The 24,742-nt window shown below is 40.9% G+C and overlaps 1 protein-coding gene across 4 annotated transcripts in view; it reads left to right on the plus strand.

Annotated features, from left to right (window-relative positions):
• The first annotated feature begins 6,444 nt into the window (after positions 1–6,444).
• Rictor (RPTOR independent companion of MTOR complex 2) overlaps positions 6,445–24,742 on the plus strand; it is a 102,897-nt gene continuing 84,599 nt past the window's right edge. For all 4 annotated transcript variants that reach the window (XM_036206858.1, XM_036206860.1, XM_036206859.1 and 1 more), the window contains exons 1-2: positions 6,445–6,539; positions 6,725–6,772. In XM_036206858.1, coding sequence (XP_036062751.1) covers positions 6,491–6,539; positions 6,725–6,772 — 97 coding nt within the window. In that variant the 5' untranslated portion in view covers positions 6,445–6,490. The remainder of the gene's footprint in view (positions 6,540–6,724; positions 6,773–24,742) is intronic.

Consider the following 24,742-nt stretch of genomic DNA (forward strand, 5'->3'; position numbering starts at 1 on the left):
ATGTGTCTTCGATAATGTTAGGATATTAACTTTTCTTTTGAATCATGATATGTGATGACACATGTTTTAGTAAATGCCAGACTTTTCTCCCAAAAGAATTTTTAGTTGCTGCTGATGGAGGGCAGGGGTTGCTACCAACCTGGCTTCATTTTGATACACCTCCTAATTCTGGACTCAGTGGAGAGCTGGGCTCTCCTGCCTTGTGTTCTGCCTTTGTCTTCTCTCAGCCATGCCAATGGTACTCCCTCCAGAGCCCCCCACTTGCCGATTTTCCTGCTTTCTATTTGGTTACCATTCTTTACTCAAAGTTTAGTGTACTGTGCACCCCACTCCCTGATGAAGACCAACCTCAGACTTTTCGCTTCCCACAAAAGCACTGTACCACTGAGCTATGTGTCTTCGATCTTTTATTAGGTTTTATGTTTTTTGTCTTTATTGTGGAGGACTTTTCAGGAGGGTTTTAAGCCTCCTTCCTCCAAGCAAGAAAAAGTAAATTTATCTGGTATTTGGTTAGCAGGTTAAATTAGTATAAGGTATTCCGAGGGAGAGAAGAATTAGGGATTCTATAGTTCCCAGGAGTGCCCAGAGAAGTCTTCCACTTTAGCATATGCCCATATAATAAGGTAAGTGAATTTACGGAGATTTTTATAAACCGTGCATCATAAAATATCTACATGGTCTAAAAACAGTCTTACAGAGCCAGATGTGGTAAACAACCAGAGCCTGTAATCCCAGCACTCAAGAGGCTGAGACAGAAGAAATGCAGATGCAAAATCAACCTGGGTTACATAGAACCTAACACACACACACACACACACACACACACACACACACACACACACACACCTTGCAAAGAAGCTATTAAGTATATAACAAAAACTATGAAAGCACAGCACAGAGTTTCCATAGCAAACAAGTCTGATGGTTCTGATTTTAGTATTTTAAGAGCTTTCTTATAAGAAAATAAAAGCAGCCAGGTAGTGGTGGAACACACCTTTAATCCCAGCATTCTGGAGGCAGGTGGATCTCTGTGAGTTCAAGACCAACAGAGTGAGTTCCAGGATAGCCAAGGCTACAAGGAGAAACCCTGTCTTAAAAACCAAAACCAAAACCAAAAAACCAAAACAAAACAAAAAACCAAAACCAAACAAACAAAAAAAGAAAAGAAAAAAGAAAACAAAACAAAATAAACAAACAAACAAAAAACAACAAACCAAAAAACAAAAGGAAGGAAAAAGAACACAAAAGCAATAATGGTGCAATTAGATGTATCTAAAGACTGAAATTATTACCATTCTGTGAAATAAGAATTTATCCTATTTCATTATCCACTATTACTCAACTCTTAAGTATAAACTGACCCATGAAATGTTAACCAATGATACTACAAAGCTAGCCGATTAGTAAAAATATTTTCAATAATCAGCAGATTATGAGTATAATATTATATGTTTTTAGTGATGTTAGAAGTTGCAGAATATTGACTTCAGTGCTTTCCAAAAAGAAACATTTCTTTCTAGCCATAGACAGAAAGTCACATTATCTTCAGGGAATATAGTGATATGTCTTGCTACAATTTAAAAAAAAAATTGCTGAAGCAAACACAGAAACAAAAGATCTGTTGGTGAGCTGAAATGCAGCTCCACTGGTAAATGAAGGCAGAGAATATCCAGCAATTATGGAAGTTTGGCTGTACAGTTGGCAAGAAGCATAGCTGCTTGGAAACATGCCACCTTATGGTATCAGCTAGAATTCTCTTTAGTACCAAAATATCTAAGTAATTCCTCCCCGAATCCTTATGTCCTCCAAGTAAAAAAGTATCAAATAATGTGTATCCTTATCAGCAAACACGTTCCTTCGTAAGAGCAATGCTCTCTGAACATCAATGAAGCAGCTCCTGTAGATGAAATTTTAAAAGAGATTCCAACAGAAGTATAGAGACTGTTTAACCTCTGATCATTTTGTCGATACAAGACCCTCATCACAGGTTAATTTCTTCACAGTTTGAGATTAGAAGGAGAGTGACTATGAAAATATTTTGTTCCATGCAGACATTTGGAGTCCTCTGCCCCATGATGGCTAGTAGCTTCCAAAAGCATGCTACCTATCTGATTTTTAAAGTTTATACTTTCCTTTCTGGACAAGTGTGGTAACAATAACTGAGCACATTATTATTTTCAATAGACTTGGGTCAGGGCAAGAACATTTATATTTCACAGTGCTGTTTTTTTTTTTTTTCCTAAAACAATTAAAATAGAAACATTTCACATAGTTTTACATATTTTCACTCTTACAAATGATGGAAATAGAATTTTCCTTTCTGTGTAAATATATTTCAGATGAATTGTTCTGAAACCATGTTGTTATCTTTTGCTGAAATTTTCTAAATGTTCTTTCTTCTAGTTTCTTGGAGAAACTAGTCAAAACCAAACAAAATGGACATTGATTAGTGAAATTACGTTTTGAAAATCTTGATATAAATTCTGATGAAACTGGAAAATAAGGGTTAGAATTTAAAAACTTCAGTCAATAGAATGGTTGTCTACCATTAGCTTTAATTGTTGTGAGGTTTTATTTTTTATTAAATTCCATTTTTGAAACCAGACTTTTGAATCACTGTATCACAAAGTTCAACAAGAAATATAGAATGGTCCTATTGCTTCTGTCTCTACTATTAGTAAAGCAGTAACTTTTAATAATTTTTTAACTTTATATTTTATTTTTAATTTAACAAAAGGTAAATATATACGTATTGGGATGCATGTATGAATGCTTTTCTTTTTAATGACAGTGATAAAAAACAATTTCAGTATGTTTCGTACTAACCAATAATTAGTATTATAAACAAATGTTTGTGATTTGATGTTAAAATAGCCACGAAAATTTCTCTAGTTTTCATTACAAGAGATTATCTAAGTAAAAAATTGTTTTTGCATAAAGTAAGAAAAACAAAGAAAATGTCACTCAGATTTCTAGCCCCCCCACCATAGTCACTATTGAAATCATAGTGAAGATGCTTCTAGATGATGTAATGAATGTACATCTATTTCCCTTTCATCAACAGAAGCTTCTCCTCCATTTAAAACTGTTTCTGTAGGGGGCCCTTATGCTTTACAGAATTATTTAAAATAAAATTTAAATAATTTTTGGACATAGAAAAATGTAAAGGAATTCTCCAAGTGCGTCAATCATCCTTAAATCTAACTTTGTTTCGATGTGATCCAAGATGGCTCTCCACAAGCCACCTGGAAAAGGATGGTAACACTGGCCTCACAGACTCCATTGTTTGTCCTTTGTACTGTCTTTATCCAGAAAGCAAATGTGTGCCTTGACAACAAAGAGAAGTTACCAAGAAACAGACTCACCAAACTTCGTGGTTTTCGGCTTGTTTTATCCTCCTATGGCCTACGTAGCCAAGCAAATAGATTAAAGGGAACCAAGAGTTTGGCAAGAAAGCTTTTGTTTCTGTTCAGCACTCCAACTGTCCCTCAGAGTGAGAAAACATAGTTTTAGAATTATTAGCTTTGTGCAACTGGATGGAGAATTGAACCCAGACAGTGACTCTCAGTGGAGTCATGGTAGCTTCAAATTCAAGTAAGCTGTCATTTAGAGGTGTGGTCTGGACTCCATCTCATGTAACATTTTTTATGAATGACTAATATTAGAAAAAAATTCATTGACACAATAAGCGAAACCTAACTGGGAAATGAAAACTAAGAAGAGGAAGTCATATTCACAGTGACTAGATCAGAATCAAAATAAAATTACAGAAGTAGTAAGAAGTAAACAAAACGAGTAAGTCTCTGGGGTGGGTGAAAACGAGGGGAAAAACAAGTCTCAAGGGAAACTTTTAATAAATATCACAGAAAACAATCAGCTTAAAAAAAAAAGTAGCCTATGTTCTGGGGTCAATTATAATTGATATTATTTAGAAACCAAAACTAATGTATAATGTATTCCTTATTGTAACTCACCAAAAAAAAAATTCCTCATTCCTAGTAGAGTGCCATGCAAACATTAAGACTTTTTTTTTTTTTTTTTGATCAGAAATGCTATCCACTTTAAGAACACATGTGAAGAATGTAACTCACGTAAATGGCTGAAGTAGTAAAAGGAAACAAACAGTATCATTGATTGCTAGATTGAAAGATGAGTGTGTGGTGTGGTGTGTGTGTGTGTGTGTGTGTGTGTGTGTGTGTTTTCCCCCTCCTTGAAGAGATAGAGTAAATAAGAACACACAGTTACAAAGATAATAGGTTCAGAAGTTCCTTGACTGAAATGGATCAGTTGTACTTACTTTGGGGAAATACTGAACAAGGAAAGGATGTTGAAACAGGTTAGGAAATAATTGAAAATAGGTGAGGATAAACAATAGCATTAAAAGGATCATTTGAAAATCTGGTAGAATTCTCATTGACAGATTTCTACTCTTTTGTTTTTAATGATGGTGATGTAGGAAGGGATGAAAGACAAAACTTTAAATGTCTTGGCCAGACCTCAAGCTTTGTGGTTGTCGTCTGAGTCCGGAAATAGAGTAAATAGCTTTCACTGAGACTTGAAAGCTATAAAAAAGGAAGCAAGCTTGCTATTATCAAAGCTTGTACTGATAGTGTCAGGAAATATTTCTTTAGAGCACTTATAATTGTGTTAGATCCTTAAATCTAAGTGCAGCAGCAGATGCCAGAATGCAGTCCTCATACTGAGGAACCTGGAAGGTGTAGACATGGGGGTAGTCCCCAAGGAAGCAGCGATTCGAGTTCATTTTCCTCATGTTCTTTTATTTTTCTTTTAAAAACTTTTACTTCAACAACTGTCCTCAGTCAACTATCATTTAAAAGGTGTAGGTGACCAAGCAAGAACAGAAAATGCAGTGTGATCCCACAATTGAGAAAGAGGAATAGCAGGTAACATTCAGATACACACCTGGTATTTTTTTCTACATACATGTGTGTAAAACTATCTTACAATGGATCCTTTTAATTTTATATGTATTTCAAACATTTATTAATACAGGAAATTTTTAATAGCTTACCTAATATCATAATCAATTAGTACATTGGATCAACAGTTATTTTAAATGCTACTATATTTGCATAAGTTGCACCTTTGGGCTTTGTTTGCACTTATTCGCTCTTATGAACAAGGGGAGTTTCTCCAATATTTCTTTTCTTTTTCTTGGTGTTTTTGGAGAGATTATGTTTTTGTCTGTTTTGTTTTTATTTAGATCATTATAACAGCGAAGGAACCGAAGGTGTTTACTCCTCCAACAGATATTTTGGTTTTGACATTTGTAGTACAAGAGAAACGGTAAGGCAAGAACTCCCCTTTGAACTAACTTTTAAGTCTGGAGTAGAGATGAGGAATTCGAGGAGACAAAAATACCCTCATTTAAGGAATCTAGTTTGAGAGAGTTGCTGGGTTAAGGGCGAAATGAGTATGTAACAAACCGCTTCTAGGAACCGGTACAACTAATAATTGTTACTTGTATTCATTAAAAAAACAAAAAACAAACAAACAAAAAACCCTATCCACGACGACGTCTGCATTAGCTAGTGATGTAGGAGTACAGAAAGCCAGGACGGGGCGCCCAACCTCCTCCGCGGGCTCCAGGCGGGAAGGAAACCCTCTTCGGGGCCTCCTGGCGCTGGCGCACGCCCGGGAACGGTCCCGCGCCGGGACGACCGCCCTGCACGCCCGCTTCTGCACTCCTTACACGTCCGATCCCCGGCGGCCCGAAAGCAAACCTCCACCAGGTCGCCTGCTCTCGGGAAAGCCTGCGGCGGGCCGCGAGCGGCTTCGCCTAAGATCCAGCGCGGAGCCGCTCAGCTCAATGGTCAGAGCGTGGGTGGCCCACAAACTTTGTTTCGTGTGCACTTGGAGCAGCACCGCGGTTCCGGGAAAAGGATCAAAGCCACCTTCCTAAACTGTGCGCAGCGCTCCTCACCTCCCCACCACCCCCCTGCTTCTTATTTTAAATAAAAACAATTGTAGCCGAGGAGTAAAGGAACGGGCTTTAAAGCCACGCGGGGAGTGCAGCGGGGAGGGTCCAGCAGGTGGCCAGCCGCCCCGCAGCCCCGGGGGCCGCCGCCGCGCTCGCCGAGCGCGCGCGCGCGCGCAGAGTCCCGTCCCCATCAATGGGAATCCCCCGTGGGAAAACGCGCCTCCCACCACGCCTGCGCTCGCGCGTCCAGCCCATCTCCGCGCCCTGGGTCCGCGCCGCGTGGCTCCACGCCCGGGGACGAGTCCCCCGTGCCGAGGGCCGGAGGCGCTGCCGCGGCGTGGTGGGGGGGAAAGACGGGGGTGGGGGGCGGGGGGGGGTGGGGGGGGGTGGGGGGGACGGAGGTGGAGAGTGCGGGGAGGGGAGGGGAAGGGAGGGGAGGCGGCGGGGCGGGGAGCGGGGAGGGGGGGGACGGGAGCGGCGCGCGGGGAGGGGAAGGGGTTCTCGCGCGATCGGGCGAGGTTTCCGGTGTTGTGACTGAAACCCGTCAATATGGCGGCGATCGGCCGCGGCCGCTCTCTCAAGAACCTCCGAATACGAGGTAAGCCCGCTGCCGCCGCCCTCGCTTCCCCGCGCTCTCGGTGGCCGCCGCGGCGCTCGCTCGGGCCTGCCCCGGGGCCTGGGGCGAAGGGGATCGGGGGGGGGGGGGGGGGGGAACGAGCTGGGTCCCCGCCGGCGGCGGCCTGCGATGCTTCCTAACTGGGGTTGTGTGTCTGTTTCGCACAGGGCGGAATGACAGCGGCGAGGAGAACGTCCCGCTGGATCTGACCCGAGGTAACGCGCGCCGGGCGCCGCCGGGGAGGCGCGGGGACGGGAGCGGGAGCGGGGCCGAGTCCGGGTCCGGGGTCCGGGTCGGGGGACCGAGGGTAGGGGACCGGCCGTCCGTCCGTCCCGCGACCCGCGGCGGCAGCGAGGGGCCGAGCCTGCGCCCATCCCCCTGCCCCGCGCCCGCTTCCCCGGGCTGAGCCCCTCCGGGCCTCGGGCGGCTGCGGGAGCGCCGGAGCGCGCGGGGCAGGACCTCAGCGCAGCCGGAGACCCGGGGCGCTCCCCGGACGCCCCACCATCACGCCCTACGCTGCAACGTTCTTGCTCCTCTCACGGCTCCCGGGCCCCCCGAATCCCGGGGGCGGCCTGGGAGGTGTACCGGGAGTGGGGTGGGGTGGGGGGGAGGTAGACGTTGTTGTTTAGGTGACTGGAGGATGTTTGAGGGAAGAGCGACCACATCCTGCCCTCCCCGTTCCCCCCCCCCTCCCGGAGCAGATGCTGGACCTGCCGGGTTCTTTGCTTTTCTCCGGGCCGCGCGGTCCTGCGGGGACCCCGAGCTCTGAGCACTCGGCGGTGACATGGAGAGCCGCTGTGGACTGCCGAGTGTCTGGTTGATGCCCTGTATCCCTGCTGCTTCCCTTTCCCCGGCCCGCCGGGTCTGGAGTTGGCCGCAGACCGCCCCCTCACTCTGCGGCAGGTTCATTGTGTACCTTCTGCAGTGGAGATGGGGTTTGTTTACACCTTCTCTCCGCACGGCAAGCCCGGGTTTTATTTTTAAGAACTGTATCCGCTTAACGATCGGCGGCGGCGGTGGCGGCGCTTTCTTTGGTCACCGGCCACCGTACTGGTGTTTATTCCACAGTATTTCGCTGAAGCATTAGTAATTCTACGCAAGATTCTTTTTCTCTTCCTCCACAAACAGGGTTTGGGCTGCAGATCTCAACGGTCCTATTCCGCCGCGCTGTAGTTTAGAGCGTAGCTAACTAGTTCTGCCGTAAAGAATCACTTTTTGAGATCCGTGAAGCGCCTTAGGAAGTTAAAAAAAAAAAAAAGTCGTCCACATTCTACACGACCTGAGTTTGTTGGTGTTTTTTACCTTGTATTCTAACTCAAGTGATTGTGAGGTTTAGGGGAATCCATCTCTGTATTGGTGGCATAAATTCATTCTTAGTTTTGTTTCAGTTTTTGTATTGTCAGGACTCCTGAAAGACCAGTTTTGATTGAGTTACATGAGTACATATTTGCTATTTAGCATTTGGTTCTGATAGTTCAGGAAGTTAAGTTTTGAGTAAACAAGCCCGTTCAAAGGCAGAAACTTTTCTAAGATACAGTGTGCAGTGGTGTGTACGTCCTGGAAATGGCAATTAATTAATTCAGTGATTTGGAACATTTTTTTCCCCCCAGTAACTAGGTTTGAGAATCAGCTTAGAAAAAGATCAGACTTTTGACATTTTTTTTTTTTTTTGCAAATTCGTAAAGTTAATATAACATAGACATGAGAAATTTATACAAAGTAGGTTTTCCAGAAAGTGTTCCAATGAGGATCATAATACAGACCTGCGATTGAGCATTGCGCTTCTCTATGTAGTAGGTCAGTGATTTAATTTGTATCCAAGCAGTTGGGTGAAAAGAGCACTCAGGTAAACTTGAGCCTAGTACATACAGTAAAAACCTTGGATGTGGTGTTAGAAATAAATTGTAATTGTAGTATGTTGACTTTGTTAAGTTCCTTTATATACTTATTTCGGTGGTTGGTGTCAAAATTTGGGAGTGTATTATTAAAAATCAATTCTCTGAGACTTCAATAAATATATAATAGAGCTTTCTAGGATTATATAAAATGCTCAGAAAATGTTTTACTTGCCCAGATAAATGTATTAGAGTTCCAAATAAGTATTCACAGCCGGTTGAGCTGATTACAAAAATTGGATTGATTGTATGGTGAAACAACTGACTAGAGAAAGGGTTATTTTGAAGAACATTTCATTGTTCCAAGGCTTGTGGATCACGCATGAAGAAAGTTCATGAAGAATTAAACTTTGGTAATAATTTGAGACTGGTAAGGCAGTCTGGGTTGCAGCTGAGGGACAGCTGCTTGTGGATTGGATTACAATGTGGAAAAAGATGAAGTTTGAGCAACCAAATTTTTGTTTGGCTTCATGCTGCGGCAGTGTTTGCTCCCAGTCCAGTTGTTCTGAGAAGTTCGTTGTGTAGGTGGAAAACCATGTTCATTGTACATAGAGATGGTCATAAGTAATCCCTAGAGGAGATGGCCATGTATCGTTAGAGTGTTGTTGTAAAGTCAAATAATTCTGGATCGTAATCTCGGGGCAACAGTAGTAGTTGGGGGGTTTGGGACAAGTTATTTGACCTTGCTTCCCTCCTGGTTTCTTCAATTGGGAAAAAGAAAATAACTTTAAAGTGTTAGTAAAAATGTGAAAGGTAAATGAAGGTGGTTCTTAATTACTCAGCATAACATTTTGTAGTTTATGAGTACTGTTCAGTGTTAGTTGCTTCCCAGCATTGTGAAGCTGGGATTCTGTAAGTCATACTTTAAAAAAGCATGGCAAGTGATTGTGTGTTTGCATGTACGTGGGCAAGTGCAGAGGCACATGTGTGCATGTACGTGGAAGCCAGAGACAGCCTAGGGTGCTGCCCCTCAGGAGCACTTTTTTAACCTGGGCTCTGGGTATTGAATTCCTTGTGCTTTTGGATAGTACTTCTCTGACACAGCTGTTTCCCCAAGCCCCAGATTATTGTTTTATTACAAACTCATTCAAGGAATCACAGAATTCCTTTTTGAGGTAATCTGCTTTATTAATTGGGTGAATCTGAAATGGAGTATTTGATGAGAATATGTTTTTGGGAAAAAAAAGATATTTTTATTTCAGAAGAGATCTCCAGCCAATCAGGGTAGTCCATAATGGTAGTATCAGCATTTAGGAAGTTGAGACAGGATTGTGAATTGGAGGCTAGCCTGGGCTACATGAGAACTGCCTCAATTTAAAAAAAAAAAAAAAATTACCAACTAAGTTTAACCAAGAGTGCAGTTTGTTTGTACTTAGGATTAGGCATAACTTTGTATTTTGTGAACCTTAGAAATATTTTGAGTTACAATGATTGACTGTATTCGAGTCTCCTGAGGTCCAGGAGAGTTTGGTTTGGGTACTGGTGTTATTGCCGTGGCTCAGACAGAATGCCTCTATTAAAAATTGTTGATGGATTTACATTTTGACCTAGGAACCCATTTAGTAAATCTTAAAGTTATTAGTAATTCTTGCTTTCAGTTTTGTTCAGAAACCTACTCTACTTAATTTGTGAAAGTCTCCAATTTGCTACTGATACCATTAAATGCTCCCTGTATTTCACACCGAAATATGTTTTTTTAAACAAATGCAAACACCCAAGTGCTTCCTTTAGCTATTTCCATGGCAAGCATAACATTTTTCTTTTCTTTTCTTTCTTTCTTTCTTTCTTTCTTTTTTTAATAGTGCATCCTTTTCTGGTACTGACTCAGACTTGAAAAGACACAGCGTTCTTTCAGAGTAAGCCCCTGTTAATGTAGTGTTCAAATTTATCCCCAGAAAATGGACAATTCTGTATTAGTATTATTAAAGTGTAATTTGTTAAAACTACTACTGAGTTCTACATCTTTTAAACTAATGAATTCCTTTATTTTTCCATTAGTAAGAATGAAATGTTGATGGTTCAGCTTGCTCTTGAGTATTCAGAAGAGCAGGAAGGCTATCTGAAATAGTGTGAATTTGAACATTTGTTTTCTAATTTCCCTTAGTTGGGAGGTTACTCGTTTGTTTAATTGCTCACTTGAGTTAAACCAAACAAACATTGACAGAAATCTATTCTGTATCAGAAACTGAATTAGATGCTGGAGGAGTGGGAACGAGGAGGATGTTGTTCCCTTTAAAGAGTTTAGTGGAGCTGACATGAGGGAGTGACTGTGGTGCGGAACAGTAAGTACAGACTGTAAGGAGCAGGATTAGTTCAACAGCAGTCGGAGGAGAATGGGGTTATCGGTGGATTGGTGACCAGAGACGCCTCCCAAAGGGCTACACTTCTCATATAAACGGTAGCATCGTGGAAGGAAATGTGGGCTGTCTGGAGAAGAGACCACACTTTTGGAAAGGGAAAGTCAGTAGATAGAGCTGTGTAGAAGGCTCCTAATAGAATCAGAGACGTGAAGAAGGAGTAGACCAGGGTTTTAGCTACAAAAATGGAAACAAAGATATAGTAGACTTAGGAAATCAACTGATTTGCTTTCTCCCATTGAAAACCGACTTTTTAATTGTTACACCACCACCCCACCCCACCCCCATTTTGGAGAAGTTTTGCTGTGTATCCCTAGCTGGCCTGGTTACTGACTAGTACTGGTCTAGGCTGGCTTTGAACTTGAAGTAGTTCTCCTGCTTTGGCCTCAGTGCTGGGATTACAAGCATGTGCTAGCACAGCCAGCTACTTTGAGTTCTTTATTAACAGACCTGAACTCTGAATTCCCTCATCACTTCAGACTTACTTCTTGCCTAGGGTCAGACTGCACAGCATCTGTTCCTTTCCAGGAGTGACTATACTCTCGATAAGATTTCCTTCAGGAGACTGTGGAACTATTTTCTTTTACTTTTGTTTCTTCACGTCAGCTCAGTTTCCACATGCTTAGCAAACATTTGCTGTCCCTTCATATGGGTAGGTTACTCCAGTGGGCATGGGCTGAGGCTGAAGATGGAAAGAGAAGATGAGAAATGTTACTTTTCTGAAGACTTTAGGCGGATTAGTTTATCTTCATTACCTTGGCTCTCCCCCTATAGTGCAGATGCATACATGTGAACAGCCTGAGTCAAACTCACGACATTTGAAGTTCTACAGTCTACTTTTGCTATGACCACTGTGTTAGTAATGTTGTGTCAGGTACTAAATTATCCAGTTTTCACCGTTTGCTATGTTCATCCTAAGTCAAAGAACAAAAGCTTTGAAGTTCTAAAGCAATGAGACTTAGATGTACTTCAACCAGTGTCATAGGGCCAGTGAGTGCTATTTTTTTTTTTTATTTTTTTATTTTTTATTTTTTGAGCTGAGGATCAAACCCAGGGCCTTGCGCTTAGCAAGCACTCTACTGCTGAGCTAAATCCCCTAGTAATCCTTTTAAAGTTAGAATGTGTAAAGCTTTGCGTCTGAAAGCGTGTCTACTTTCTGACTTGTAGGAACTACCAGTGTCTTCTCTTGTTCAAACTATAGACCAGCTCTTCATCCATTTAGTGCTGTTGACAAACTGCTTCAAATTGCCTTTGAAATATCTGTTTGGTAGTCTGTTCCCTGTTGAGTAATACAAAGACTTTATTTTCTTATAAATTCAGATTCGATTTTTTTTGTCATTCATCTAAAATTAAACAACAGCAAAACGAGGTTTACTTTTGCTTCCAGAATAAAGTCCAAATTCCTTAGCTTGGCATCCAAGGCCCTTTATAATTTATTTATGTATTTTCTCCTGTGCTACTACAGCTGTAAAAGTCAAGGTCTATCTTCCTGTTTGCATAGCTCAAGTGTGTGGCACAGTCCTTCGTACACAGAACACTTCTCATCGGAAATTAGGGTTAGTTTACTCGTCGAAAGCACCGACTCTCCCTCTGTTCCTCTTCTTTCTCCTTGTAAACTATGTCTCTATTTGAGAGTACTTGCTTCAGTAAGGGAAGAATGCTGTTCCGTAAGTGTGGCACATAACTTTATATTTACTTTCGCAGTTTCCTTACCAAAGAATGCATTCCCAATACTCTATAATAAAAATCCGAATTCTTTGAGGTTAAGGGATAGAACTGGAGGACCTTGCACATGCTAGCCAAGAACTCTTATCACTGAGCTTGTTCCCAACCCCTGAAGTGATGTTTTGAAAGAATGGAGAAGGAAATGAGCAAAAGTAATATAATGCTATATTATTAGAGAACAGAGTGAAATAATGCTTTGAAGTTGCAATCCTGTGGGGCAACCAAATCGATAGTGCTATAAAATAGAGAAGTCTTTCTGCAGGGGACAGTTATGAGTTGGGTTTTAAATTTTGTATGATTGATGATACCAGCTATGTGGAAGAAGTACTATACCAAATGTTGGAGTGGATGTCTAGTAGTTGTTACTTTGAATTAGTATTTTTTGTGTAGGGTGTTGGGAGTATGGAGACACAAACACACATGCACACACACAAAGTGTGTATTAGGATTAAGTATAGGAGCTTACACATGCTAAGCATGTTCACTACTGCTGAACTGTCCGCCCCCCCCCCCCCCCGTGTCCCCCCCCCCCCCCGTGTCCCCCCCCCCTTCCTCTCCTAAATGGAGAGTTAAAGATTTGAACATTCCAAGACAACATGATAAGACTGCATACCATGGATAGGAGCCTTAAGAAGAGGCCAGCGGGTGAAAATGAAGGTTATAATCTATGAGCATTTTTCATTTGAAGGGGCTGAAAGCTGTAGTGTTGAAGACCTTAGTTCTGCTCTGAATGTGAGACTGGTTTGGGCAGGCTGTTTAACCTCTGGGCTTCAGTTACCTTTCCTCTGTGCTGCATACTACTTTTTGCACACAGCACTTTCACCTGCCATCCGTGTGATTCTCAGATAATCACCAGCTGGTGAAAGGTTAAAAAGGAGGCAATCAGAACTTTGTTAAAATCATGGTGAGATATATTCCCATAACTCATAGTGAATACGTGTTGGAATGGTGGTGTTTCATAGCCCTTTATATGTATATTACATTCAAGTGACCCATTCCTGTGACTTGCTCCCTGCCTCCCAGGTCTCAAGCTCCAGAAAATAGGGCTGTGAACAGCACAGTGGGGCAAGTAAACGCATTGCATGCCTGCGTTTCTAGCCCATCTAGTTACGGGCTACTTTCACCTGCACTTGGAAAAGTAATGATAGGAGAGTGTTTCATCTATATTCCTAATATTTGTTTTTATGTGTAGTTTGGCAAGATTACATGTTCTTTTTCCCTCTAGTAGGTTTTTAGCATAATTTTTATTTCCTGAGCAAATAACTCTCAGAATAATGGAGAAAAGCAAACAGGTTAAAATGCTTATTAGGTAATCAGTACATGAATGATCAAAAGGTAAAAAGCCTTTTGGATCATCCATTGTTTTTATATTGTTGTACTTTTCTTGTTAGTGTGGCCAGGTTAAACAGAATTGCCCCCTGAAAGTTATATCGGTACAGTAATTATGTGTACCAGCTAAAAATAACATTCATATGTTCAGTACAATGGGGTCAACAAAGAATCTAAGCATGAGTGTATTCTTCATGTCCCTATGAGTCGTCCATCTAGACTCGTGCACTGTGCCGTGCACCTAGTAATGATGAAATTGGTATAACACTGAGAACATGCTGATACCTAAATGTACCCGTTTCAGGAGCCAGGGGAATATAATAACAGATACTTTAAGAAGACTTCATAAGCCCAAGTTAACTTGTATTTGAAAGACTTACCTTAAATCTCTTCCATTTTTTACTCCTGAAGTATACTGAAGAAACTGGAAGTATAATGATTTTCTTGATGTCATCTTCTGCCACCACAGCAGGCTTGAGGCAGTTTTAAAATCAAAACAAATTGCAGAACTAATTTTTTTTTTTTTTTCAAAATAGGGCTTCTCTATGTAACAGCTCTGGCTGTCCTGGAACTCAGTTTGTAGACTAGGCTGGCCTTAGCCTCACAGAAATCCACCTGTCTCTCCCTCCTGAGTGCTGGGATTAAAGGCCTGTGCCACCATGACTGGCTCAGAAGTAAAGTCATACTGGCAAGTCATTCACTATTAAGATAGTATTGGGGAGGAAGATAGTATTGGGGAGGTTGCTGACAAGTGTTTTCCTTTTTAAATGTTGAAGACTGATTATATTTTAAGCTTAGGCTTGTTTGGCCTTTGGAAGTAATGCCGGACTCGACTGAGAGATTTGAAGCATACTGTGAAATAATTGCATACTTGTGACGATGAGTATGCAATTGCTCACATTCCAAGCTCAGTCATAAGTGATTTTTCTCCCATTACTGTGTAGTGCATATGGCTTTCCTCTTCATTAATATGTTATTGACAGAGGCTAGTTTGCAAGTTCAGAGGGCTCTTAAGTTTAGCAAACTTAATTCTGAAGAGATGCAACCTGGAAATGAGAGGCGAAAGTAGGGTAGCTAGTGCTTTTGTTATTTTCTACACTGAAATGACTATTTTCTGATCTCAGAATTTAAGCACATGACCTACCAATGACATAGATGATTTGAAATTAATATCCTGAAGGGCTGGCAAGATGGCTTAATGGGTGAAGGCACTTGACTTGCTGACAAGCCTGAGTTCCATCTTTGGAACTCACATGAAAAAAGGAGAGGACTCATTCCAGTAATCCCTCCTTTGGCATACACATGTCCCAACACACAAAATAAATAAATGAATACATGTAAGAGACATTTATCTTGAAATATCGATGTTTTATTGTTAATTCCAGAGACCCTGCTTAGCTCTATTGAATAGTAAATAATATTTGGTGAATTAGGGTACCAAAACAAGACTTGAATTGCCACTTGCAGAGATTTTAGTCATCTTGCTCTGAATCCAGTACCATTTCATGTGTTTCTCATACTGAATAGAGGGAAGAAGCACAGGAACTGTAAACAAAGGAGATTGCCAAGTAACTTAGTTACTTAAAAAGGAGCAGTTTGCCGGAGAAAGGGAAACTTAACTGCTTTAAATGTGGGCATGTATATATTTTTTCAGCAGTTATATAGATCTAGAAAATCACATCTTGAAATAGTAGTGCTAATTATTTCCGAGCTTGGTCCATCCCTAGTGTATTAAAACTTTTAATTGCCCTGTTTTTCCCCCACTGAGAATCCTCCGATGTCCTCCCTAACATTGTACCATCCCCACCACCTGCCTCCTGCTGGCTGGGGGAGGGGAGAGAAAAGTGAGAGTTGTGTGGAGAGAGACTCAGTGCTGGGAAGATCCTGGGTGATAGGAGCGCCAACGTTGAGCTGTGCTGTGGTTTCTGTGTGTGGCAGGGGACAGTAGAATAGTGTAACTGCAGTACTATTCCACATACGGCTTGTCAGAGGTGGTTTTGTTCTTTTAAGTTACCTTTGTCTCCTGTGATACTGGGTTGACTTGCTGGTGATGGATGACTGAGTACTGGAGCTGTTGGATACACTCTTGGCCTGAAGTTTTCTTGCTAGACTGTTACTGGGGTGTTTTTAAATGACACAGGCTGCTGCTACAAAGGAAGTCAGTGTTCATGCTGAAGAAGTTTCATATGTGTGTGGAATTCTTATATACAATTTTAGTTATTTTTGATGATTAAATTTAAGAGTGCATTAGCATTAAAATAGTTATTCCCACCTTTGCCATTTTCCTTTCTGATAGGAGAATTTGGTGTTAACTGTTTGTTTTAGCTTCGTTTTCTCCTTGGTAAAAAGAGAGAAATTACTTGGAAAAAAGAAAAAGCTTTTGGATTTTAGAAGGCAACAAAAATATATTGAGAGCCTGAGTTAAAAACACAGTTGCTTTTATTGTTTCTTCTCATAGTTTTTTTTTTTTTTTTTTTTTTTTAAATTCTGTGTTTGATTATTGAGGATTTTTTTCACATACATGAGTAATTGTTTTCATATTATAAAAGTACCACAGAGAAAAAGCATAATTCCTTTTTTCTTTTTTGAGATAGGAGCTAACCTCAAACACAGACTTCTTCTGTCTCAGTCTATCCTAAGTGTTGGCATACAAGTGTATGCCATCTAGTTTTATGTTGTAAACAAATACATATATTTCCATGAAATATTTGGATTGAGGTAAGGTATATTTTATCTATGAACCTAAAGTTTATTCAGTTTTTGTGGTATTGGGATTTGAACCCATGGCCTTGTTCATGGTAAGCAGTCTACTACTGAGCTACATGCCCAGTCTTTTTGTTTGTTTGTTTTGTTTTTCTGAAACAGGGTTTTTCTGTATAACCCTGGCTGCCCTGGAACTCAGCTTTGTAGACAGGCTGGCCTTGAATTCACAGACATCTGTATGCCTCTGCCTCCCAGAGTGCTAGGATTAAAGACACACCAGCCACCCCCCCCATCTTTTTTTTTTTTAAGCATGCATATTTTATTGATAGTAAACACATGTTCATACATATTTTCTCCTTGGTCTTCTAAGGTATATATTACTTATATAATGCCATCTAGTCATAATATGTATGTTACATGCTAAAACCATTCTGAACTGCTAAGAGGAAACTTACATCTGAAAAGTGAAACACAGACAAGGAATTTCAAAACAAGGAAGATGGAGAGGTGGCTCAGTGGTTAAAAGCACTGGCTGTTCTTGCAGAGGACTCAGGCTTAGTTCCTCACACCTCACAGCAGCTCACAACCATCTATAACTTCAGTTCCAGGGGATGTGACACTTTTCTGGCCTGTGCAGGCACCAGGCATACATACCCACAGTGCATGTACATACATGCAGACAAAACACTCCAACACATAAAAATAAATCTTTGGCAAGATGAAAGTTGAACCTTGAATCTCTGAATAAACATGAGGGTTCTGTACTCCTCCTGAGTACCTTCAGTTTCTAGCTATGGCTATATACCCATTGTGAATAATTGACCGTCACTGTATGGGAGAAAAATTCACAGAAAAACCATTTCTCTTCATAAAGGGCTCTGATGAGACAAGATCAATGAGTATACACATATGCCACTAGAAGAACAGCTTGTTAAAAACCGTGCATAGATTTTCCAGAAGTTCCCCCTTCCCCCAAGCACTGAAAGCTGTCAGATCATGCAGACCCTCACACTTGAAGGGGAGGACTTGTCACCGACTGTGCTGGGAGATCACTGGAGAAAGAAGACTCAGAGGGTGGTGAACAGGGCAGGAGCTATCCCATGACAGGAGAGGAGAAGTAAGTCCAGACTTGTAAACAGTCATTTCCACAGGTGGAGCTTCACCGTATTCTGGTCTGGCTTCCTCCTTGACCTTTGCACCTTGCTGTGTCCTTCACTTCATTCCTGCCTGCTTAGATACAAAGTCATTGTCTTGTCTCTGTCTCAGCTCATCCCAGTGCCCTTTCCTTTGATCCAGACAGGTAACCAAATGTGGCTTCGAGGCAGTCAGATCTGCTTTTTGGAAAATAAAACATGACACTTGCTTGGACACTTCTCCCAGTAACCTTGATAGATTTGACCTAGAAGAGGGGCTATTGTATACTATTCTAGAACATCATTTGTCCACATAGACAAAGGAGAATGAATTTTCAACTTGATAGATTTGACCCACTACTGTGTTTGGTAGAGGGCTATTGTATACTATTCTAGAGCATTATTTGTCCACATAGACAAAGGAGAATGGATTTTCAACTTGCAGAGTTTGAGCCCCACTTCTGGCCACTACCAAATCAAAGCCAGAATAAGTTCTTCAATCCCGGCACGTGGGAGGCAGAGCAGGAAGCCAGCCTTACTATGGAACAAGTTTAAGACCAAATTGGATTTTAGATACAGGCCATAGTATTTTATGCCATAGAATTCCTATAATTACTACTAAAGCTAGGGTGTATATTACCTACAGAAAGGGAGGGGAGAAAAAATAAAAAACAGGAACATTTTATTATCTGTGCCACCCCCACCCCATATTTTTTTTTTTTAAAGGAGGAATCTGGAAGTCATTCATGTAAAGCAGAGGCTCCCCTGTGATACTCTTCAAAGGAAAGAGACCAGTGTCTGTAGTTGCTAGTGTTCCTCACCTGTGGAGTTCAGGTTTCTGCAGTTCTTCAGTGTCGCTTCCTTATAGAAATTGTACTGTGCCAGATCTAGGCATTCTCAGTCCTCTGGAGTGAAATTGGTGACTGTGTTTTGGAATGTCATCGGGTCCACAGAGGAACCCTTTTCTTCCTTCCTTCTTTCCTTCCTTCCTTCCTTCCTTCCTTCTTTCCTTTCTCTCCTGTGCTTGGAAACAACATAGAGGAATTTGAAATGACTGTGCTGTTGTGGGATGTCTTTCTGTATACTGTGAATATGTGTTGCTCTGATTGGTTGATAAAGCTATATTGGTCCATGGCAAGGCAGTTTAAGAGGCAGGCAGGAAATACAAGCAGATAGACAGGAAGAAGAAAAGAGAAAGAAGAGACACCAGCCACTGCTAGGAGAAGCAAGATGTGAAAGTACTGGTAAGCCACAGCCATGTGGCAACTTACAGATTAATAGAAATGGGTTAACTTATAGGAGGTAGCTAGCAAGAAGCCTGAGCCATTAGACCATACAGTTTGTAAGTAAAATAATCCTCTGTGTGTTTACTTGTCTGAGTGGCTGTGGGATGGGTGGAACACAGGAAACCTTCTGACTACATTGTGCACCCTGGTTTTCTGGGTGTTTCAGGTTTTCTGTGAGCATCTACCAGCACTGGGGAGGGGGGTGTCTCCTAAAGACCATATCTATTTCGTAAATTTTTTTTATTATTTTTAAATTTGTGTGTGTGAGTACATGTGAGCACAGGTATGTGCATAAATCAGAAGTGTTGGATTCCCTGGAGTTAAAGGTAAATCACCTGAAAGTGGATGCTAGGATTCGAACTTAGGTCCTCTGGATTAGCAGTACATGCTCTTATCTACTGAGCCATTCTCCAGTCCTCCATTTCTTTTTCAAATTCTTATTTTTGAGACAAGATATCCTTTGCTATGTTGCCCAAACTGGCTTTGAATTTATAATCTTCCTGCTCCAGTATCGTGAATAGCTGGAATTATAGACATACAGTGCCATGCCTGACATCTAATGTTTATTTTTAAGCATGCTTAAGAGATGTTGATTGGTGGATGGATTGATTGAGACCAGGTCTCTTGTAGAACTCTTGATTTTTCTTGCCTCCTCCCAGGTGCTAGGATTATTGGTTTATGCTATCATGCTCAGCATAGAACTCTTTCCTGATCCTATGCCTCTTTCTCCCAGGTGCTAGGATTATTGGTTTATGCTATCATGCTCAGCATAGAACTCTTTCCTGATCCTATGCCTCTTTCTCCCAGGTGCTAGGATTACTGGTATATGCTACCACACTGAGCTTGTGCATGTTTATAAATCATTTTATTAATCTTCCTCTTAAATCAGGAGTCTGCTTTAGAATACGTTTTGGCAATCCAGCATTATGAAATCCTTCCATTGCATAGGCTGTTCATAGAGTTTATTTCTTTGTTTATAAAGCTAGAATTAAGTAATTTCTGGTAAATAGCTTTAGTTATTTCTGTTAAGTAAATGAATTAAGGCATTGTTTATTTATACATAAAAAGTAGTAGTTGTAACTACTCAACTACTCTACAATTTCATTGAGACTCTTACCCGACTCTTTTTCTCTTGTCTCAGACCAGTTGGCCATTGAGTATTTGCTGAATATTGGTTATGTTTTAATTGGCATTGTTCTGATTGCTTAGTGTACAAGACAGTGCTGGTGATTAGAGGAAATCATTGGGAACTGAGGGAGAATTACTAGTTTGGTCTGATACATAGCAAGGAATTATGTTCTAGTATACTTAGGTGACTGCAGAGGAACTGAAGCAGTGAATAGCTGGCTCAAAAGGTCGTCACATTGGTCTTGAGAGAGAGGAATGATATTTGAATACCTTTATTGTTTCTCATGCCAAATCTCATGGGTTTAACCTTTTACCATCTTTCTAGAATTAACACTAGGGATAATAGAAATAGATCATAACACTGGTAGAGTATGGATTTGGAGCCCTTAGGAAGTAAATTACATTTTAGCTCTCCCCCTTAACATTTTCTCCTTAACTATTCCAACCTTATGAGTATCACTTTGTTCGGGGTGGGGACAAGTTCTTTGCAGCCCCTTTGATTTTGTGTGTGTCGCTTCATTTCTTTTGTCACTCTACAGTACAGTTGTTTGTGTATTTAACAGACTTAGTTTTTTTCAGACTTTCACTTTGTAGACTGGTGAGCTTATAAAACTGGATTTTCAATGTTATTATATGTAAAATAAGAAAAGTAGGTTGTAATTATAAGGAATAAAAGGGGCCTGATGCTGTGTTTGAATAAGAATGGCCCCCATAGGCTCATATATTGAATGCTTAGTCACCAGGAAGTGACACTATTTGAAAGGATTAGGAGGAAGTGTGTGGGGGTGGGCTTTGAGCGCTCCTGTGCGCTCGCGCCTGTGGCTTGGGATATAGCTCTCATCCACTGTTCCAGCACCATGCCTGTCTGCTTCCTGCCATGATGATAATGGACTAAACCGAAACTGTAAGCAAGTCCCCAATGAAATGCTTTCTTTTTTTAAGTTACGTTGGTCATAGTGTTTCTTCATAGCAGTAGAACAGACACCAAGACAGATGTCAAGAACACATGGTTTATACTAAATACACTTGTTGATGGTATGCACTTGGAGGATGTAGTGCAAATCCTTTCCCTTTGGGAGGATCAGTGATTGTATGTTCTAAAATAAAGACACAGTCTGACATGGTGACACCACGCCTTTAATCCCAGCACTTGGCGGAGTTGGGGGGGGGGGGGGGGGGGGGGGGTGGGGAGGTTGCAGTGCAGAGGCAGGTGGATCACTGAGTTCCAGGCCAGCCTGGGCTACATAGTGAGACTTTCTCAAAAGTTCAAACAAACAAACCAACAATAGACTGATTACCAGGGAGAAAAGGTGTTGCAGCTCTTAGAAGAATAGGTGTATTACTAGAGATGAGGAATCCCTAGTAAGGTTGAGCAGTTTTTGTACTCTATCCAAGCAGGACCAGGGGATGGGAGATGTAGGTAGTTTTAGAGTAAGAGTACATCCTTTCCGGGGAGGCAGTGGTCCTGAAGGATGATAGTGGCTTGATGCAAAGTTGTTCTGAGTTCTGAGTGTGGTGGTGCCAGTGTTGGCCTGCCTTCCTGCTTGTTTCTCAGCCCATTGCTTCAGTCCTCCACTAGATATCTGAAGGGGTGGTTGCATGTGTCCTAGAGGATTCGGCCTCTAAGAAACATCAAAGAAAATCCTTCACTCATTTGCTGCTTGTCAGGCACTCTCATCTGAGACTAAAACTGCATACTTTGGAGTATCATTTTCTGATCCTTTATAGATTTTATTTAATAAAATTTTGTTTAGTTCTTTTACATCCTGGTATATCCTGGTTGTGCTCCCACTTAGTCCCTCATAACATAATTTGAAATAGGTGAAGTATACGTTGATACAGAGTTGCTATTAATGATGAATATGGACCATAGGAGTACATGTAGACAGGAAAGGGCAAAAATGTGACTCCTAGACAAATCTCCTGTTCTAATTGCACTGTTGGATGATCTTTAGTGTGTATAACTGTGGAGTCAGGCAAGTGAAGAAGTCAAGATTTGACTCTTGATTCTACATCAATAAGGTCGTAACTTTGGGCAAGTTGCCTTTTCTAAACATGTTTCTTGATTAACAGAGACTGAGACTAATTTGAGGAGTGAACTATGTTTGTAAAATATTATAGAATTGGCACATAAATATTAATGTAGACTAGACTGTAGATTTTCTTATTGACTAATCAATAAATGCAAAAGAGATGACCTTTTCTGAAAAAAAAAAAAACCAAATGACATCATTTCAATTTTGAATAGGTAGAATTAATTAAATCAAGGGGAAATAGGGTGTGAATAAAGGCATGAAACACAACTGAAGGAAGATGATAGGATAGAGAACTGACCCTCCTGCGTCAATGAATCTTTACTTTAGTAGACTTGTAATAAGTTTTAGCCAATTAATACATCTTAATAGATCATCCTGCACTCGAATACACACACACACACACACACACACACACACACACACACACACTTTTTAAAAAGTGACTGTAAAGAAAAAGGATCAGTTTGCCTAGAAAGTTAAATAATTAGAATTTCATCATACCCCAATAAAATAGGCAGGCTAATATTTCTATAGAGAAAAAGGAAAGATAATAAACAATATTTGGTTCTTAAGTCAGTAGTACCCTCATGTGGCTCTGGTGTGGTACACTCTGTCATGCTGGCATTGAGACAGGAGGATTAGAAATACCAGGCCAACCTGGGCTACATAGTAATGCCCTGTCTTTTCCCCAAATTGTATGTTTCTTTGGAAATAACAATATATGCTAGCATTAGACAGTTGTAATTGCTCATCAAAGTTGAAAAGTTAAGAGCAGGAAGTAAAGATGCTTCTCCTTAAAAGCTCATACATGATTAAACATCTTATCTGATTCTCTTTCTTAAGATTGCAAAGGGTTCATCCTAATTGTCTTTCTTAGCATGTTTATTCCAGAAAGTCATAAAATAATGTCAGAGGGCTCCCACCCCCTCTCCCTCCATAGGTTTTTCAAGACAGTCTCCTCCTGTAGCCTGGGCTGGTTTCAGACTTCTGCCTACCCAAGGGCTGGGATTGCAGGTGAATCAAGCCTAGTGATTTTTTTTCATGATTTCTAATGGACATATTAGAACTTTATGAAAATGAAAATGTCTAAAGTTCCATTGGTAGTTAACAACGTCTCTTGTTCTATTTGTTTATTTTCTTGTTTCTTCCTATGTCTTTCATTGGTTTCGGTTTCTGTTTCTCTTGCCAATTTTTATTTTTCTGGTGTCTCTAATAGAATATAGAGACAGATTGCATTTTTTCCTTAGCAATATTTGATAGTACTTATCATCACTGATTTACAGTAAATTTAAATTAGTTTTCTGTAACCATTCATTATTCTCCTCAAGTTGGTAATGTGAAAGTTGGTGGTTAAGATTTTGCTGGCTAGCATTTGATACCTGTCCTCCAAGTTAGAACCAAGTATTTCATAGATAACTAAACATTTGAGACAATTTGGCAGGGCATGGCTAATGTAGTCTTTTAGAATAAAGAAAAATTTCTTTATGTGGTCATGCAAAAGCAGTAGATGAAGTGTGCAAATGAAACACGACATTGAACTACACTGTAGTTAAGCTTCCATTTGAGTGCATAGAATTCTAAATGCTGATAGTTCAACCATGCCTGCATCCCTGCCTGACTTCCTTTCTCTCCTACCCTCCCTCCTCTTTCTCCCCCCCCCCCCCCCCCACGACAAGAGTTTCTCTGTGTAGCCCTGGCTGCTTTGGAACTGGCTCTGAAGACCAGGCTGGCCTTGAATTGAGAGATCCACCTCTCGAGTTGTGGAATTACAGGCATGCACCACCATGTAATTTCAAATGCTTATGCTTGGATTTCCCTGATGGTAGAAACAGAACCTTGAAAGATCCTTGCTGTTTGTGAGTCTGTAGTACATTGAACAAGTGTAAATGCAATATAGATTATTAGTCCCAAAGGATAAATTGTTTTTAGGGATGAATTTTCAGTGATTGATGCTGTTAAGAATGGCACAGCGCAGCTATTTGTTTGTTTATTTTTGGTTTTTCGAGACAGGGTTTCTCTGTGTAGTTTTGGTGCCTGTCCTGGATCTTGCCTGTAGACCAGACTGGCCTCGAACTCTCAGAGAGCCGCCTGGCTCTGCCTCCCCAGTGTTGGGATTAAGGGCATGCGCCACCACTGCCCAGCATTAAATCTATTTTTAACCACTGTATTGTTTTGAGATAATGATACTATTTGCTCTAGTGTGTAGCTGGTATATTCCCCTCAACTGCTGTCGGTGACGTAGAGTTTAATGTCCAGCATAATCAGAACTTGGTTCCAAACAATATTTTAATAAGACAGTAACAGTGTGGAAGACTTATGAAATTCTACTGTATTTTAATTGATATTTCAGAAATCACATACTTTTAAGTAGATGTTCCTCCTATGCAGGGCCGTTGGAGGTCAGGTACTTCATACAGTGATGTTGCTGCTGTCAGACCCTTTAAAGATTCTGTTTGGCTAGGGTCCATTGCAGTGGTAGAGTGCTTGCCTAGCATGTGCAGGGTCCTGGGTTCCTCCTCTACTACCACCAAATAAACAAATTTCCAAAAACTACTTTTGAAGAATACTAAAGTGTATTTTTTTAGAATTGTTG

The sequence above is a fragment of the Onychomys torridus genome, chromosome 15 (assembly GCF_903995425.1).
Source record: "Onychomys torridus chromosome 15, mOncTor1.1, whole genome shotgun sequence".
NCBI classification, from domain to species: Eukaryota; Metazoa; Chordata; class Mammalia; order Rodentia; family Cricetidae; genus Onychomys; species Onychomys torridus.